General features: G+C 34.6%; 1 protein-coding gene across 7 annotated transcripts in view; it reads left to right on the forward strand.

The window, feature by feature from the left end:
- Nucleotides 1-15,986, forward strand: part of LOC5571687 (longitudinals lacking protein, isoforms A/B/D/L) — a 347,874-nt gene that overhangs the window by 166,387 nt on the left and 165,501 nt on the right. The window contains exon 7 of one of the 7 annotated variants that reach the window (XM_021844281.1): nt 1,601-2,974. The exons of 5 other annotated variants lie outside the window; for them this stretch is intronic. In XM_021844281.1, the coding sequence (XP_021699973.1) occupies nt 1,601-2,160 (560 nt within the window). In that variant the 3' untranslated portion in view covers nt 2,161-2,974. Of the gene's footprint in view, nt 1-820; nt 1,240-1,600; nt 2,975-15,986 lie in introns of those variants that run through there. One more of the 7 variants, XM_021844287.1, reaches the window with a different exon arrangement.

Genomic DNA, 15,986 nt, shown 5'->3' on the forward strand with positions numbered 1-15,986 from the left:
AATAAATGCGAATTATGTTGACCAGTGTTGTATCCGTCGTTCGACAAGGAGCATAAACAACTATTTTTTTCTTTCGTTTAAAAGCAGTCATTTTCATGTATTGCTTACATTTCTAAAAATTGTATGTGCTTTTCATATATTCCTGTTCTGTTCACAATTGCTCAGGGAAGTTGTTATGGGGGAAGGGGTTTCAACATTTTTAACGCGCCATAAATTTTTCTTACCAATATTCTACAAGGGGAGTCAAATAATTGTTGTAGATGTCTACTAATCACTGTACGAGAATTTACTATAAATTGCTTGATTTGAAAACAGTGAATTTGTGGTTTTATCCCTTTTAAAAATTGTAAACTCAGAACAAAATATATTAACACACTTGCCTCGTGTTTCTAAATTTCGCAAAACAAAACTGTGCACTCTACGCAAAATATGTAACACTTTTATTATAAATGAATACTCATATATGTTTTGTTCTTATTATATTTACAACTTTATTTTATGATTAGAATTTGCGAAGCATCTAATTTTTGAACAAGTGAGCATACAATACATACATCGAAATAGAAGGTTATATATTTTAAGAATTATAAATATCATTAAGCTGTTTATAATGTATCGAAATACAGATTGTTTTATTTCAAATATTCAGTATATCTGATGTAATGCTTTAGAGAAAATGAGAAATCTATGAATATGTCATTGTGATTTAGTATCACATTGAACAACATGAGTTAATTTTTCATTGTCTATGTTTGATATTGTTTAAATGTGCTGTAACAAAAAAGTGATTTATCTTTACTAACAGTTTTCCATTTTTCAGATGGCGCATACACAAGGCGAATATTTGAAAGATACGAGGTGGACTTCTCCAATATTCCAAAGCAGTGTAATTCTTGGACCGATATTATGCACGTAAACCAGAACGAGATGAGTGGGCTAAACACAGTTGAACTAAGCTATCAGCTTATGATGGCAAAAGGACGTACTAAAAATAGTCATGTGCAGGACAATGAAAAATACAATTGTCTTGCTTGCAATCGCAAGTATTTAAGAAAAAAAAGCTTAACACGACATTTGCGTTACGAATGTGGCAAACAACCGCTTTTCGTTTGCCCTATTGATTTTTGTTTCTACAAGGCATTTTATCGAATTGTGTTGGAAAAACATATACAGACGCACATGAAGAAATATTAACCAACTAATAAAGATAATAAATTTGGTTTTCTAACCACCAAACAACTAACATTTTACTAATTATATGGTCATAGTTATTATTAAATAAATACATAAAATCCTATCTCTGTTAAAATAATTTATTTTTTGTTTGCTTGCTTTTAATTTTTTATATATCTATATTTATATATATATATGAACAAGCACACAAATTTACTACATGTTTAAATAGCCTCTGTGTTCGTAACTAGATATAACAGCACCTAGTTTTTAGCTAACTGTGCAACTAACATACTAATCTACTAACGTTCTATATTTCTCTCTCTTTTTTCTCATTTTGATATGCGCCTACGACTATAACTTCTAAATTGACAACTTCCCGTAAAATCTAATAACACACGTGAACAAACGAATTCGTCAAGTACAGAAGACAGTAGCTCACTTGGTGGTGGTTATACTAAAATCAAGCTCGAGAACTTTAACCTTTGGTCGGATTCGGATTTTATTTCCATCGCTGATCAGTCCGTTAATTCATCTGATGGAATACCTCAACTATCATCAAATTATGTGCCGACTTGGCGTAAAACATCCAAGACGGGCACCCGAATCATATCCAGCCGGACAAAAAGAACTGCTTTGCTGTGCACTTCTATAGGCGTTCCTTCCAGTAAGGCTTCACAAAAGACATCGACACTTAACAGCAGTAACTCCAGTGTGGAAACAAGTTCTTCTGTGTCTACGAACGGCACAGTAGCGGGCGTGCGAAAAGAGGACAAAATTGTTTTTCAACATGAGAATGATTCCAAACCGTGGAAATGTAAGGCGTGTGGTAGAAATTATAAATGGAAAAACAGTTTAAAATGCCATATTAAGAACGAATGCGGCGTCCCTCCTAAATACATTTGTGAGCGGATGTGTGGTTATAAAACACATATTCATAGTAATTTGAAACGTCATCTGAATTCAAAATTTTGTAAGCCTAACTAAGTCTGTATGTAGGATTAAAAGTATCATATCACATGCAAACAAATAGTAACATTTTATTACTGGTCAACTAAGCTATCACACTCATGGTTAACTTTTTAACAAAGACTAGACTATATATCAAACATCCGTTAAAAAAACGAGATGATTGTTACAAAATGTTTGCCCTTTAGTCTATTATTTGTCAAAAAGTTGGCCCTGTGTACTGCAGACTTAACATATTACCATTACTGAAAAAAGTAATGATTGGAAACGTTCATGATACACACTAATTTCACATCAATTTTTTTGCAAATCGACAGCTATATATTACTTAACCGTTTCAACAGAAAAAATGCTAAAATTTACCGGCATGTCGTTTTGTTTTCAAATTATTTTGCATTACATGTGCCATATCCATTGATTTTTGCATTCTGTTCATGGAGAAAAAAGCCGTAATTTATGTCAAAATGTATTTAAAATCCTGTATACTAACAAAAGAAGACAGGAAAAGGCATTAATGTTCTTAAATATGTCTAACTAACATTTCTATCTCTTTATGCTAGATTTCCACAAAACGAAAACATAAACTGTAAATACGAATTGAAAACAGCTATTTTTTCCTCGAAATTAAAAGAGCCATAGTTAATCTTCTAGTTGTATAAAATACAATAAAAATCATGAATGCATTGGGTATGTAGGGCAAATTTAAATGAACAGTAAACCCCTTCGTAGTAGAGATTCACTGATGTCATTAGAGTGTCGGAATACTAGGCGCAGTATGGATCACCTCCAAAAAAACATTACATAATAAATTGGAACTCATTCAAAAAACTTTTGAAAAAGTATAAATAGTTTTTACAGTGTATAATTCAGAATGTGAGATGATATAGTTCTTGATTGGTTTACGTACTAACTTACTTCCAGTGTTCTATATTTATTGCGAGATTTAGCGAGGCATTATCTCTATTATTATTTTTTGTAATACATTTAGTATCAAATTGCAAGTTGACTACCAAAGGGGGCCCAAATAGCCATAGCTGTCAACGTATAGACCATGCTGAGGGTAAGTGTTCGAACCGCCGTTCGAGCATCTTTTCAGGATGATTTTTTTTTCGATTTCTCCTAGTACATGATATGCAAATGCAAAAAAGATCATTTGGCAAAGAAAACTATCAGTTAATAACTATGGAAGAATCAAATGGCATATAAATATTAGTTTTTTTTTTAATGTCGAAGCTCTATTTGCTATTTTTATTTTTAATGATTAAAAGCTTTTGTCACATAATCGAAAATACGTGAAAAAAACCTGCAGTTCTTCGGAATGATGAGATAGAAATTTGGTGTCTTCAGCGAAAATGATCCTTTTAATGAGACCGATGTTTTGAGATAAAGTCATATTTTTTAGTGTTCTTCGCAAAAATGGCACATATGTCATTTCGGTCAAACAGCAGTTTAGGTGTATGGTTTCTTCGGCAAAGCTAATATTTATTTTATGTTGAAAATAACTGCTAGATACGCCGAATTTCCTTGGCTTACTATTTTTGAAATATAGACATTTTCCAAGAAACCGTAATACAGTCGACTCTTCACATCTCGATGTTCTACATCTCGATATCTCTCCCTATGTCGATGATTTTTTCGGTCCCTTCAGTCTGCATACATTTTAACTCTCCATATCTCGATATCCTCCTTATCTGGATATCTCCCTATCTCGATAAGACGAAATGACACTTGTTTGTTTCTAATTTTCCTGGTAACGGAGTGATTGTAAATCTAGTATTCGTTAAAAAATTGTCTCGATCTCTCCCTATCTCGATGGTCCCTTCGATATCGAGATGTGGAGAGGCGACTGTATTTGAGTTTTGCTAGTATTTTTTTTTTTTCAAATAAAATACCATATATCGCCTATGATTATGTTTTTGGTGTAAAGATCTGGTGAATATTTGATGATAGAAACATTTTTTTTTATTTTTTAAAGAAAAATTAAAAAAAAAACAGGGATTATGAGTATAGGCCATTCTTGCGATCGGGCAAGTTTAGACAGGTGTTTTCATCGCCATCCAGAGGTCAGAGCATCATTGTCCATTTTTTTCAAGGATATGATATTTAAAATATATTTTTCATTCGATCTGAAAATATGCTAAGCATATAGAAAAGTATAAAATTTTCCTACATCACAATATTTTCCAATGAAAACAGAAGTTCAAAATAATAATGAACATTCTTGCCACTTATGGTAGTTACATTTACTTAAATATTTGATGTATACATTGCTCAAGTATTTGCTATTCGCAAGAATGCCCTAGGCCCCAAACCATTTTGGTCGAATGGCAATTTACGTAGGTAGGGGAAAGTGGGGCAGTTTGGCCACCTTAAGGAAAAGTCGATAAAAATGCTGAAAATATTATGAATTTTTCGAATGTTTGCATGATTTCTTACAATTTTTAGATGAATACACAAGATGCGCATGATTTCCTTTGTCTTATAAAGTTCATGGATAAATGATTGATTTTTCAAAATTTGTCATTTTTCGAGTCGATTTTTTAATGATGGGGTGACATGAGCACCCCATTTTTTATTGCAAAATAATCACATATACCGTCAAACGGAGTAACTTGCAATACTTTTCAACTTCAAAGCTATATGGATGAAAAAATTATGGATTCAGATGAGACAAAAAACATCTAGTATCCTAATCGCCACGTAAAGAATACCACGCGGTATTCATTTTATCAATATTTGGTTTTCTGGGATCAGGAGAGACGAAAAACATACATTTTTCATGCTACCCCTGATGTGGGGTAACATGCAACACATAGTAACATTAAAAGCTCACTATTAAAAACATAACCTATATCGTGTTATTATGTACATTTTATAATTTTCTGCAGTAAAAGCATAACAATAATCAAAAACAGAATGATCTACTCTTATAAAACTAATTATTATTGATGGAATTATGAGTATTAAGCCAATTCGATTAAAAACTTCATTGGTATTGCATAGGGTGTCTACACGGGAAAATTCTAGCATGTCATAAGTCTTTACAGTTATTGGAAAGCCATTAAAACGTTTCAATGCAACTTTTCTACAAATACAAACAAAATTTTCTACAAATACTTCACATAACAATTTTTTTATTCATATTTCAATCAATGCGATGTATCACATATTGATATGAATGCTTAAAATAATCTCTGTTGGTGTTTTGGCTTAATTATCATCATATTTCATGCATAAAGTTCCCAATAGCAGATCTGCTGGGTAATTCTGATACAGATTTTCAAAATTATTCATCATGTTCAAGAAAAAAATAAAACTAACTCTAATTATAGTGCGGTCATGTAAGTTTTCTAATATTCTGTACCAAACGAGTTTGGAATTGGTTGAGGTACAAATAATTTAATAATATTGTTGAACCATTATATGTTCAATTTTGCTTTTCATGTGTTGTTGATAACGAGCGGCAAGAAATATCGAATAATTGCGATTAAAATTGCTGTTGCAAGTTACCCCACAAGAGTAGAAACATAATAATTTAACTCAATGCTCATCAAAATGTTTATTCATTTGCATGTCGAAGTGGTGCAAGTTTCACCCCTGTTGCAAGATACCCCGTTTGACGGTAATCTAAAAATCCAATTATTCTGTTACTACACTTGAAAGTTATTAGTATTTATGAGCACTCCGTGCAAGAATATATAATTTTTTAAGAACATTCTAACAGTGAAACATCATCATTCTGAAATGATGAGATTCAAAAGAGCCATTCGGGGCAATATGGGTTGTTTTTTCGAACATCATTTATTTCTTTTTCATTAAGTTTTGAACACTGACTTCTAATACGCCTATTGCTTCATTTCCTCATCAGCTTTGGGGTTGCATGTTATTTCAGTTGAAATTTCAATAATTTATGCAGTTTTCAAGGGGTGCTCATTCCACCCCATTGGCCAAACCTCCCCGACTACCCCTATGTATGATTTCATCGGTAAAGTTGATCGTTATTCTATGCTGAAAATAATTGCTAAAAAATGTCAAATTTTAAAAACCTAAAATTAAAAAAAACTGATTATTTTTTAAGAAATTTTGTTAAAACCCGTTATATATTAGTTTGTTATTTTCAGTTAAATACCATCGCCTATGACTATGTCATTTACTGCCCATGAAGGCATGACTGTCCCATATAGAATTAGTAGGCATTAAGAAAATAGCGCTCAAAGTTTGAAGTTTGCATTCTCATACAAATGTTTATAATTTTCTAGTAATTTTTTTACACGCCATATTCTTTTGCATACACCCCAAAGAGTACTCATTTTCTTAATATTGATCAGAAAAAAATATAAACTTGGACATAATTCCAGTTTAGTTTTGCAGTTGCTATTTAGTTCCAAAGTTCATATAGCGACTGTGATGCCTTTATTTTTCAATATGGGACTGCACCAACTTCATATTTTTTTACAATATTTTCAAACAAAGTGTATAAGTTTTCATATTTACAAAAGTTACAATAAAAAAACAAGGTCATCGTACAGTCAAGTTCGGGCAGGTATTTTCATCGCTATCCACTTACGAAGGGAAGGGCATTCATCTCATTGTTATGTCAACGGCATGATATTCAATACATTTTTTCAATGTGATTTGGAAGTATGCCCAGCTATAAACAGGATCGACTTTTTTTTATTACGTAATGTAGGAGATTTTCAATTAAAAAAAAGAATTGATTAATTTTCTTGCGGTTAACTAGTAGCGAACGATCCTTTTTTAGCACAAAGCAGAGCTGCTTGTTTGTTTGATTATTTACAAAAGTTACAATAAAAAAAAAAACAAGGTCATCGTACAGTCAAGTTCGGGCAGGTATTTTCATCGTTATCCACTTACGAAGGGAAGGGCATTCATCTCATTGTTATGCCAACGGCATGATATTCAATACATTTTTTCAATGTGATTTGGAAGTATGCCCAGCTATAAACAGGCTCGACTTTTTTTTATTACGTAATGTAGGAGATTTTCAATTAAAAAAAAAGAATTGATTAATTTTCTTGCGTTTAACTAGTAGCTATTCACTCAAATATTTGTTATACACATTGTTGGTATATCTCTATTCGCAAAAACGCAATAAACGCAATAAATTTATTATGTAAAATTTTGTACAGCTCTCCCCATGTTGAACAGTTACGCAGTACGTAGGAAGTACTCGTAGCATATGGCATTACAGTCAATGATTCCAAAACACAATCTTATGGCAATGATCAAGATGCATTCACTCTAACCAAAGAAGAAATGAAAACGTTTATTTTGCTTGAATTTGCCTAAAATGTGATGACAGGTACAGAAAAACACTGAAAATGTAACAAACAAGTGTAACAAAAGTTTGAAAACTTGGGTAACGAGTGTAGTACGGAGAAACCGAATATAATACTGAGAAAGCTTATCAGTTTTTCAAAAATAGTAGGTTTTGAAAATTGGACATCTATAGCAATTATTTTAAGCATAGAATAACGATCAACTTTGCCGAAGAAATCATACATACCTAAACCGGCTATCATAAGCCGCCGGAATGTTCATTATTATTTTGGACTTCTGTTTCCATTTAAAAACTGCTATATTGTGATGTGAAGAATTTTGAACCTTTTTATTCGTGATCAAACGTCAACATCCCACCGCAAAATCGCTAGTGTTTGGAGGTGATTTTAACCTCTAACTTGCCAAATAACCTACAAATCATCACCTCCAAGTTAGTTCTAATACATTCCGTTATATGAAATATGGTGTCGCGTCGATCGTCGAAAGTTTATCGTTAAACAGTCAATAAGCTTAGCATATTTCCAGATCGAATAGAAAAATATATAATAAATATCATAAATACCCTTGAAACCATAATGGACAATGATGCTCTGACCTTTCGTAAGTGGATGGCGATGAAAACACGTGCCCTAACTTGCCTGATCGCAAGAATGGTATTTTCGATTCTACCCCAGTGTGAATTCTTTTGTGTAGTGAACTTTGCTGTCCATCCGCAAATCTAACAAATCTATAAAATAAAACAGTTATTAAGGATAGACAAATGGAGAAATTTATGATCGAGGTTAAATGAGACAAATAATGACATCAGTACAACAAAAGCTAAATCATATGAAAGCCATTACAATGCCTTAGTTCTATTCATTATCGTTGTGCCCAGTCTATGTCTAAGAGTTACGTAAAATGTCTTCGCCATTGAATCAAACAGTATGTGTAGATTGAAGTTTTAAGTAATGATTTGTACCCCTAATTCGAAGTATTTGAATCGGTGAATCAAATTGTCACTAAAACAGACGTAAAACAAACAACAAAGCAAGCGCATTCACATTCGTCTGTCTCTACTTTTGCGGATTGGGATACACTCTCAAGCAAATACAGGGGGCCTTTTAAACTCGCGATAAGCCAGTTATTTAAGCACAAATTTGGTTTTATGGTAGTTATTCAATAATAGAGCCATGTTAACTAACATGGAGAAAGTTCTCGAGTTGCAATTATTGCAATGCAAAGCCTAGAAAATCGCCACGCACACGGTGAGCGATCTTTGTCATATTCTGTTCAAGTTGTGATAAACGGTTGTTGTGGTATAAAATTGTTGCAACAAGATTAGGAGATGACAATGTTTTTGTTGCTGGGTATTGGTTGACAATGAATCAATGTCTCCAATATGATCACTCATTTGGCACTCTCCGCATCAAAACAGCGGTACTACCTTATATGGGATTTAACTTTGTGACAGCATTGCTGTTCTGTCAAACACGCAAGACTACGTTGGCGCTTTATATGCGTTTCATAGCGGCTGCTTTGGATATTTTAATGATCCATGATTCATTGATTTGAACAAATTAAGATGCTTAGGAAATATATTGTGCATCCCGAAAAAAATAAAAAAGAGAACTTCACTCAATTTCCTCTTCTTTATCAACGCATTTAAGGTAACACACGATAAACTCATCGTGGCATCCACGAACAATCTATGTTCAAACTATCGCTGCAAAGAAAATATTTCAATATGATAGTCATTCGGTGATCATCATCATCTCTGTCTGGTAAAACGAAAATTGATCATCATTTATGGATAACAAACAGTTGCACCTTTTATCGGGATGCACAACATGTTGTGCTCATCAACGGCGGCGAGATGGACACACGTGGTCTTAGCCAGTCGAAAAGACAAATCCAAAAAAAAAGCTGTGTTCATTTATAATTTAAAACTGAAATGAAAAAGTTGTAGACATAATTCGATATGGACCTTAGAAAAATTTAAATTGAAACACCATCAATTTCCTAATCACATCAAAATATGCTTATTAGCAGTTGAATTTGTATTTGTTTTTAAGTAATCATCTAACGGGAGCCCAATTAAAACGAAGTTCACCTAAAGATAGTGCAACGAACGAAATTCGACTGTATTGTGTATTTATTTCACTACTGGACCGCGTAGTACGAACATGCGAATAACAGTGCGAGATTCCATTGAATCAAGTTAGTGTCTTCACAGCACTTCAGCATTGTTTTTGCATAAGGGCTTATCTGCATTCATCGATTTTTCCTCATCGTTGCTCTTTTTGTGTTATTGTAGAAAACTGATGATTCTCTTTTCGTAACATATTGTCGGCGCGGTGAAAAATCAAGAATGGTTCTCGACAAAGTTGGATTTTTCTCTGCACCTATGCGAGATACCTAACTTCGGGAGTGGTGCATTCGATTCGCATCTGGATGTGCTAGAATGCGCCCTTCTATGGATGATAGATGGATTCCGAGAAAAATCCAACTTCGGCTAAATGCAGTTTCTAACAATTGACCGAACTTGCAATATTTTTGTGCTGAAGGATGGAGAATCACTACATCTTGCTTCATTACAAGAAATATTACAGATTTATCTAATTTAGTCAAGTTATTATCTGTTGAAGTGCATATTTCCCATTAATATATAAATCTATACCAGGGCTGCCCAACGTGCGGCCCGCGGGATACATCCAGCCCGCGACTTCATTTTGTGCGGCCCGCGAAGGGTTCGATGGTTTTTCTTCGGCCCGTTAACTATTTATTGCAATTATTGAATAATATTCTCACAGAGTCCTGCAAATAAATATTAACCAACACCTGGGCTTGATTCACAAAAAATCCGTGTCAAGATTACAAAAAAATCAACATGCTTTTCGTAAACCTTGACTAGACATGGCTTTCAAGGAAAACATGGCCAAGATTCTGGCAGAATCTTCAACAGGATTCCATAGACTTGTAACCAAGATTTTCAACGAATTCAATATGTTGTTCTGATATCCTGGGCAAGATAACAAAACAACTCTATGTAAGATTTTGACAGAATCTTAATAGAATTTCGTAGTGTTTTTATTTGAAGTACCCACAAAGATTTCAAGGTAGTCTTTTTAAATAAATACTGGATGAGATTTTGAAGAATAATTTTTGTGAATTGCTGGACATTTTGTCGTAGATTTTCGCAAAAGCTTGATAAGAATTGTCATAAAATCATAAGCAGGTTTTTGAATAATACTTGGTTGGATTCTGAAGGAATTCTGAATATTATTCCTATTGAATCCTGGGTATCATTCTCATGGGGTTTATTTTTCAAAATCAAAATTATCACACAATTTTGAAAAGGACTTTCTCAATATCCAGCAATCTAAGCAACAATTTTCCGTTTTTCAAAAATAGTTTTTATCAGACTTCATGAAAATATGTGTTCATTAAAAAAAGACAAAGTTCTTCCTGAGATTTGGCCCGCGATTAAAAAAGGTTGGACTGGCCTGATCTATACTTACTGTTTGATTGCATAGCGAAGAAATTTTATGTAACTCTTAGATATTTATAGTCTGAGCACTCCACAACAACAATGAATAGAATCAGAGATTTGTAAAATTTTGATATGAATAAGCTTTTGCTCTACTGGTATTGCTTCACCTCGGCAGTGGGGTATTTTGAAAGCTATTGAGCTCATATTTGGCCACAATATGCGTTGTATTGAAGTGTTTTTTTTTAATTTCTTTATAAGTATCATTCTAAACATTACATTAATTTCTTATATCTAGGTGTTCTGTGTTAGACAACACTATCATCCTAATTTGGTAAAACAAATTTAACATTTTGTTAACAACATATTACATTTAATTTGCCGTAGCAGTTCAGATTTTTTACAGGTGAGTTGATTTCACCTGCTTATAAGAGAAAAAAAAGGTTTTCAATTTACTTAACCTAACTTAACCTAAATATATAACGCATTAATCGTGGCAATAGAAAATTGTAACGATTTTTGCCTGAAATTATTAATTATTTTATTTGACATTAGTTCCAATGTTTCAACATTGGATATTATATGTAACTCATTGGTATTGTATCAAGCTTCAGAATCATTTTCAAAATTTTATTTTAAATTCTCTGCAGAGCTTTCTACCTGGTATTACAACAGCTATTGGTACCGCATACAACATGGCTGGCCTGAAAAATTGTTTGAATATCAAAAGCTTGTTCTTAAGACAAAGTTTTAATTTTCTATTAATAAGGGGATATAGACATTTTACATATTTATTTCATTTGTCTTGAATGCCCTCAATGTGATTTTTGAAAGTTCAATTCTTATCTAGCATGAGCCCTAGATACTCAACTTCATCTGACCAATTTATTGGAATCCCTCTCATCGTGACAACATGTCTACTTCTTCTTCTTCTTGACATAACGTCCTCACTGGGACAGAGCCTGCTTCTCAGCTTAGTGTTCTTATGAGCATTTCACAGTTATTAACTGAGAGCTTACTTTGCCAACGTTGCCATTTTCGCATTCGTATATCGTGTGGCAGGTACGAAGATACTCTGTGCCCAGGGAAGTTAAGGAAATTTCCATTACGAAAAGATACCGGACCGACCGGAATCGAAGCCAGACACCTTCAGCATGGCTTTACTTTGTAGCCGCGGACTTTTAACTACTCGGCTAAGGAAGGCCCCTGTCTACTTGTCTACTTGAAGGTTTCAAATAAAGAGCTTTTGGTTTATGTGGGAATATTATTAGTTGAGTTTTGGAAGCATTAGGAGAAATCTTCAATATTTGCAAGTATGAAGAAAAAATATTCAAACTTTTTTTGCAATCGACTACAGATGACACGCAGGCTTCGTCCTTTGGCTGAGAGGCCTGTGTCATTCGCAAACAAGGATTTTTGAGATCCCTGAGGTAACTCAGGTGAGCCAGATGTGAAAATATTGTATAATATTGGTCCCAAAATGCTGCCTTGAGGAATACCAGCTCTTACAGGATGTCTTTCAGACCTGGAGTTCTGATTATTAACCTGAAGTGTACGATTTGACAGATAACTTTGAATTATTCTAACAATATATGTTGGAAAATTAAAGTTTTTTTTTACTTTTACGATCAAACCTTCATGCCAAACACTGTCGAATGCTTTTTCTATGTCTAGAAGTGCAAGACCAGTAGAATAGCCTTCAGATTTGTTGGAACGGATCAAATTTGTTACACGTAAACGTTGATGAGTGGTCGAATGTCCATGGCGGAATCCGAACTGTTCATTCAAAATAACCTTTTCAAAAAGTTCACTGATGGATGACAGCAAACTGATTGGACGATAACTAGAAGCTTCTGCAGAATTTCTATCTGGTTTTAAAATTGGTACAAATTTCCATTTGTCAGGAAAATATGCTAATTGAAAACATTTGTTAAATATATCAACTAAGAATGATAAGCTACTTTCTGGAAGTTTCTTGATGAGGATGTAGAAAATTACATCATCGCCAGGAGCTTTCATATTTTTGAATTTTTGAATAATAGTTCTCACTTCTTCCAAATCAGTCTCCCTGCAAGCAAGTTTTTGAGCTTTTTCGCAATTGGTTAGTAGTAATTTGTTTTCTTCTTACAATGCCTGTATTGGCTTCTGAGGTTTTGAGGTTTTTACGACTGGCGTGAGGTGAAGGTTGTCGGTTTCGTGTAGGGTTTTTTTCTGTTTGATTTTAATTTGTTGCTCAGTGTATTGAATCAAATTTCGCAAAATTAAAACTTACATCAATACTTTTTCATCCGAGTGGTTAGAGTCCGCGACTACAAAGCAAAGCCATGCTGAAGGTGTCTGGGTTCGATTCCCGGTCGGTCCAGGATCTTTTCGTAATGGGAATTTCGTTGACTTCCCTGGGCATAGAGTATCATCGTACCTGCCACATGATATACGAATGCGAACATGGCAATAGGGTATCGACTGTTTATTTTGTTCTCAAACGCTAACAGTTGGCGCCAGCGGCAAAAATTACAGACAACAACCTTTCGAACATTAAGTTTCTCTTACTGGCCGCCGAACGGCGACACTGATGTTTGTATTTCACTCACTGATCGCGCTACGCTGGATTCTCAAATATCTCAAACTTTCAACACAAGCGCATGGAAGAATGGTAGTCGGAGAGCTGTCAAAACGTATGGAAAATAATGAAAATCGTAAATTGCTTGCAATTAGGAAACTGAATCAAAAAAGTAGTGATTAGAAATCAAGTGTAAAGTGAAAACATAACTTTTTGTGTTTAGTTCATCTTCCGAGGTGCTTTCTTTGCTTCAAGATTTCGTTTTTACTACCGTTGAAAAAGAGCCATCTATTGTCTTTTCAGTTTTGAATATCGCCCTATAGGGTAACGACTGTTTATTTCGTTCATAACCACTAACAGTTGGCGCCAGCGGCAAAAATTGCAGACAACAACCTTTCGAACATTCAGTTTCTCTTACCGGCCGCCGAGCGGCGACACTGATGTTTGTATTCCTCTCACTGATCGCGCTACGCTGGATTCTCAAATTTCTCAAACTTTCAACACAAGCGCATGGAAGAATGGTAGTCGGAGAGCTGTCAAAACGTATGGAAAATAATGAAAATCGTAAATTGCTCGCAATTAGGAAACTGAATCAAAAAAGTAGTGATTAGAAATCATGTGTAAAGTGAAAACATAACTTTTTGTGTTTAGTTCATCTTTCGAGGTGCTTTCTTTGCTTCAGGATTTCGTTTTTACTACCATTGAAAAAGAGCCATCTATTGCCTTTTCAGTTTTGAATATCGCCCTATTGACTGCGTAGTAGTGCAATGTTTACAACATTTTCTTTGTGTACTGTGAGAACTGTTACAACATTGCTTTTGTTTGCTGAGAGAAAATAAACATAAACAGAATGGGATACATGCATGCCCTGCTTCGCTACTCGCCACATAGTAACGCACTTGTGCTAGTGTGTGTGCACGAAAAATCGCTAAAAGGTAACGCGGAAAATATTTGTATGGCGAAATGCATCTAACGAACTATTTTTAAAAATTGGGAACTATTTTTGAAAAAAATTTTTGGTACTGGATTGCGCACAATCAGTACCAAATATTTTTTTCAAAAATAGTTCCCAATTTTTAAAAATAATTCGTTAGATTATGGCTTTCACGTCTGCCAAATATATTTTGGATTAAAGCTTTCATTTACGAGATATTTGCTGTTATTTTGTATGGGGAAAGGCATCTGCCTGAGAAAACTTCTACTGATCAACTGTGGCCATGAGCAAAGCAGGTAATCCATTGCTGCCGAGCATTCACTTCCTTGTTGGACTGACGTTGACCGAAAGCTGAAATAACGTCATACAAACATCGATACGTTTTCATGAGCCTCTGTACGTGCCATAAATTATTTTGTTCTCATAACTTTTACTGTGCGCCGTGTGTTGGTGCTGTCTCGCTCTCTCTCACGGGCAACTTGAAAACAGGGCGCACAGTAAAAGTCAAACGTTTTATAGCATGCCTCTGTTTTATAGCATGAGCCTCTGTACGTGCCATAAATTCCTTTGTTCTTTTGACTTTTACTGTGCGCCGTGTGTTGGTGCTGTCTCGCTCTCTCTCACGGGCAATTTGAAAACAGGGCGCATAGTAAAAGTCAAACGTTTTATGGCATGCAGAGCCTCATTCTGAGGAAATCGACTTGTGTAAGATTGATCGTGCGTTGGTATTCGTGGCAGTTTGCTTGTAGACCTCTCTACTTAACGCAAAAAATATCAAAGCTGTACATTTAATGTTGGGCACCCAAAGAGATTCCATCACTCAAAAGAATCTAAACGTCATTCCTACGTGAAAATTCACGTAGATCGTTGAAAATGAATTTTTACTGGTTTTACCTGACTGAGCATCTTTAACGGGGGCGACTATTCGGGTGAGTAAAATGATCACTCCCAGAGCTGTCATTTTAGATTATGTGGAGTTTCTTGTTCATCTGACTTGACAATTTGAATGATAATGATCTTGGAGTATTCATGGCATACTATGAATGATAAATCACCACATCTCTTTTTCTTGCAAGAGTTTTGTTGGTATCAATGCCTTCATATGACAATTTTAATTGGGTCCTGTTTGAACTCTATTGTTTTAGGGACGGTGCCTGTAGTCCAAAAGATAATTATGAAATTTCAATAAAAGCTGTCGCTCAAAGCTGACCATGATTTTTTTTTTAATAAAAGCATTTCGAGCATTTCACCGGACCCGATAGATCGAATCTATCGCTTCGGTACTCGTTTTGAAACGAGTTTTTTTACTTCCGCTGGACCTAACGGATCGTATCCGTTGATACAGCAGCTCCCTTCTAAGGCGAGCATTTACTTTTCGACCGGACCCGACAGCTCGAAACTGTCGCTGCGGTAGCTCCCTTCTAAGGCGGGCATTTGTTACCCCTTTCGTTCCCTTCATAGGCGAACTTTTTTATTGAAACAGCCTGACCCGACGGATCGAATCCGCCGCTAAGGCAACTTCCCTTCTAAGGTGAAGTTTTTTTTATACCTTACGTACTTATTAATTTTACCATTATCGC

Source organism: Aedes aegypti, chromosome 2 (assembly GCF_002204515.2).
Source record: "Aedes aegypti strain LVP_AGWG chromosome 2, AaegL5.0 Primary Assembly, whole genome shotgun sequence".
Classification (NCBI taxonomy): Eukaryota; Metazoa; Arthropoda; class Insecta; order Diptera; family Culicidae; genus Aedes; species Aedes aegypti.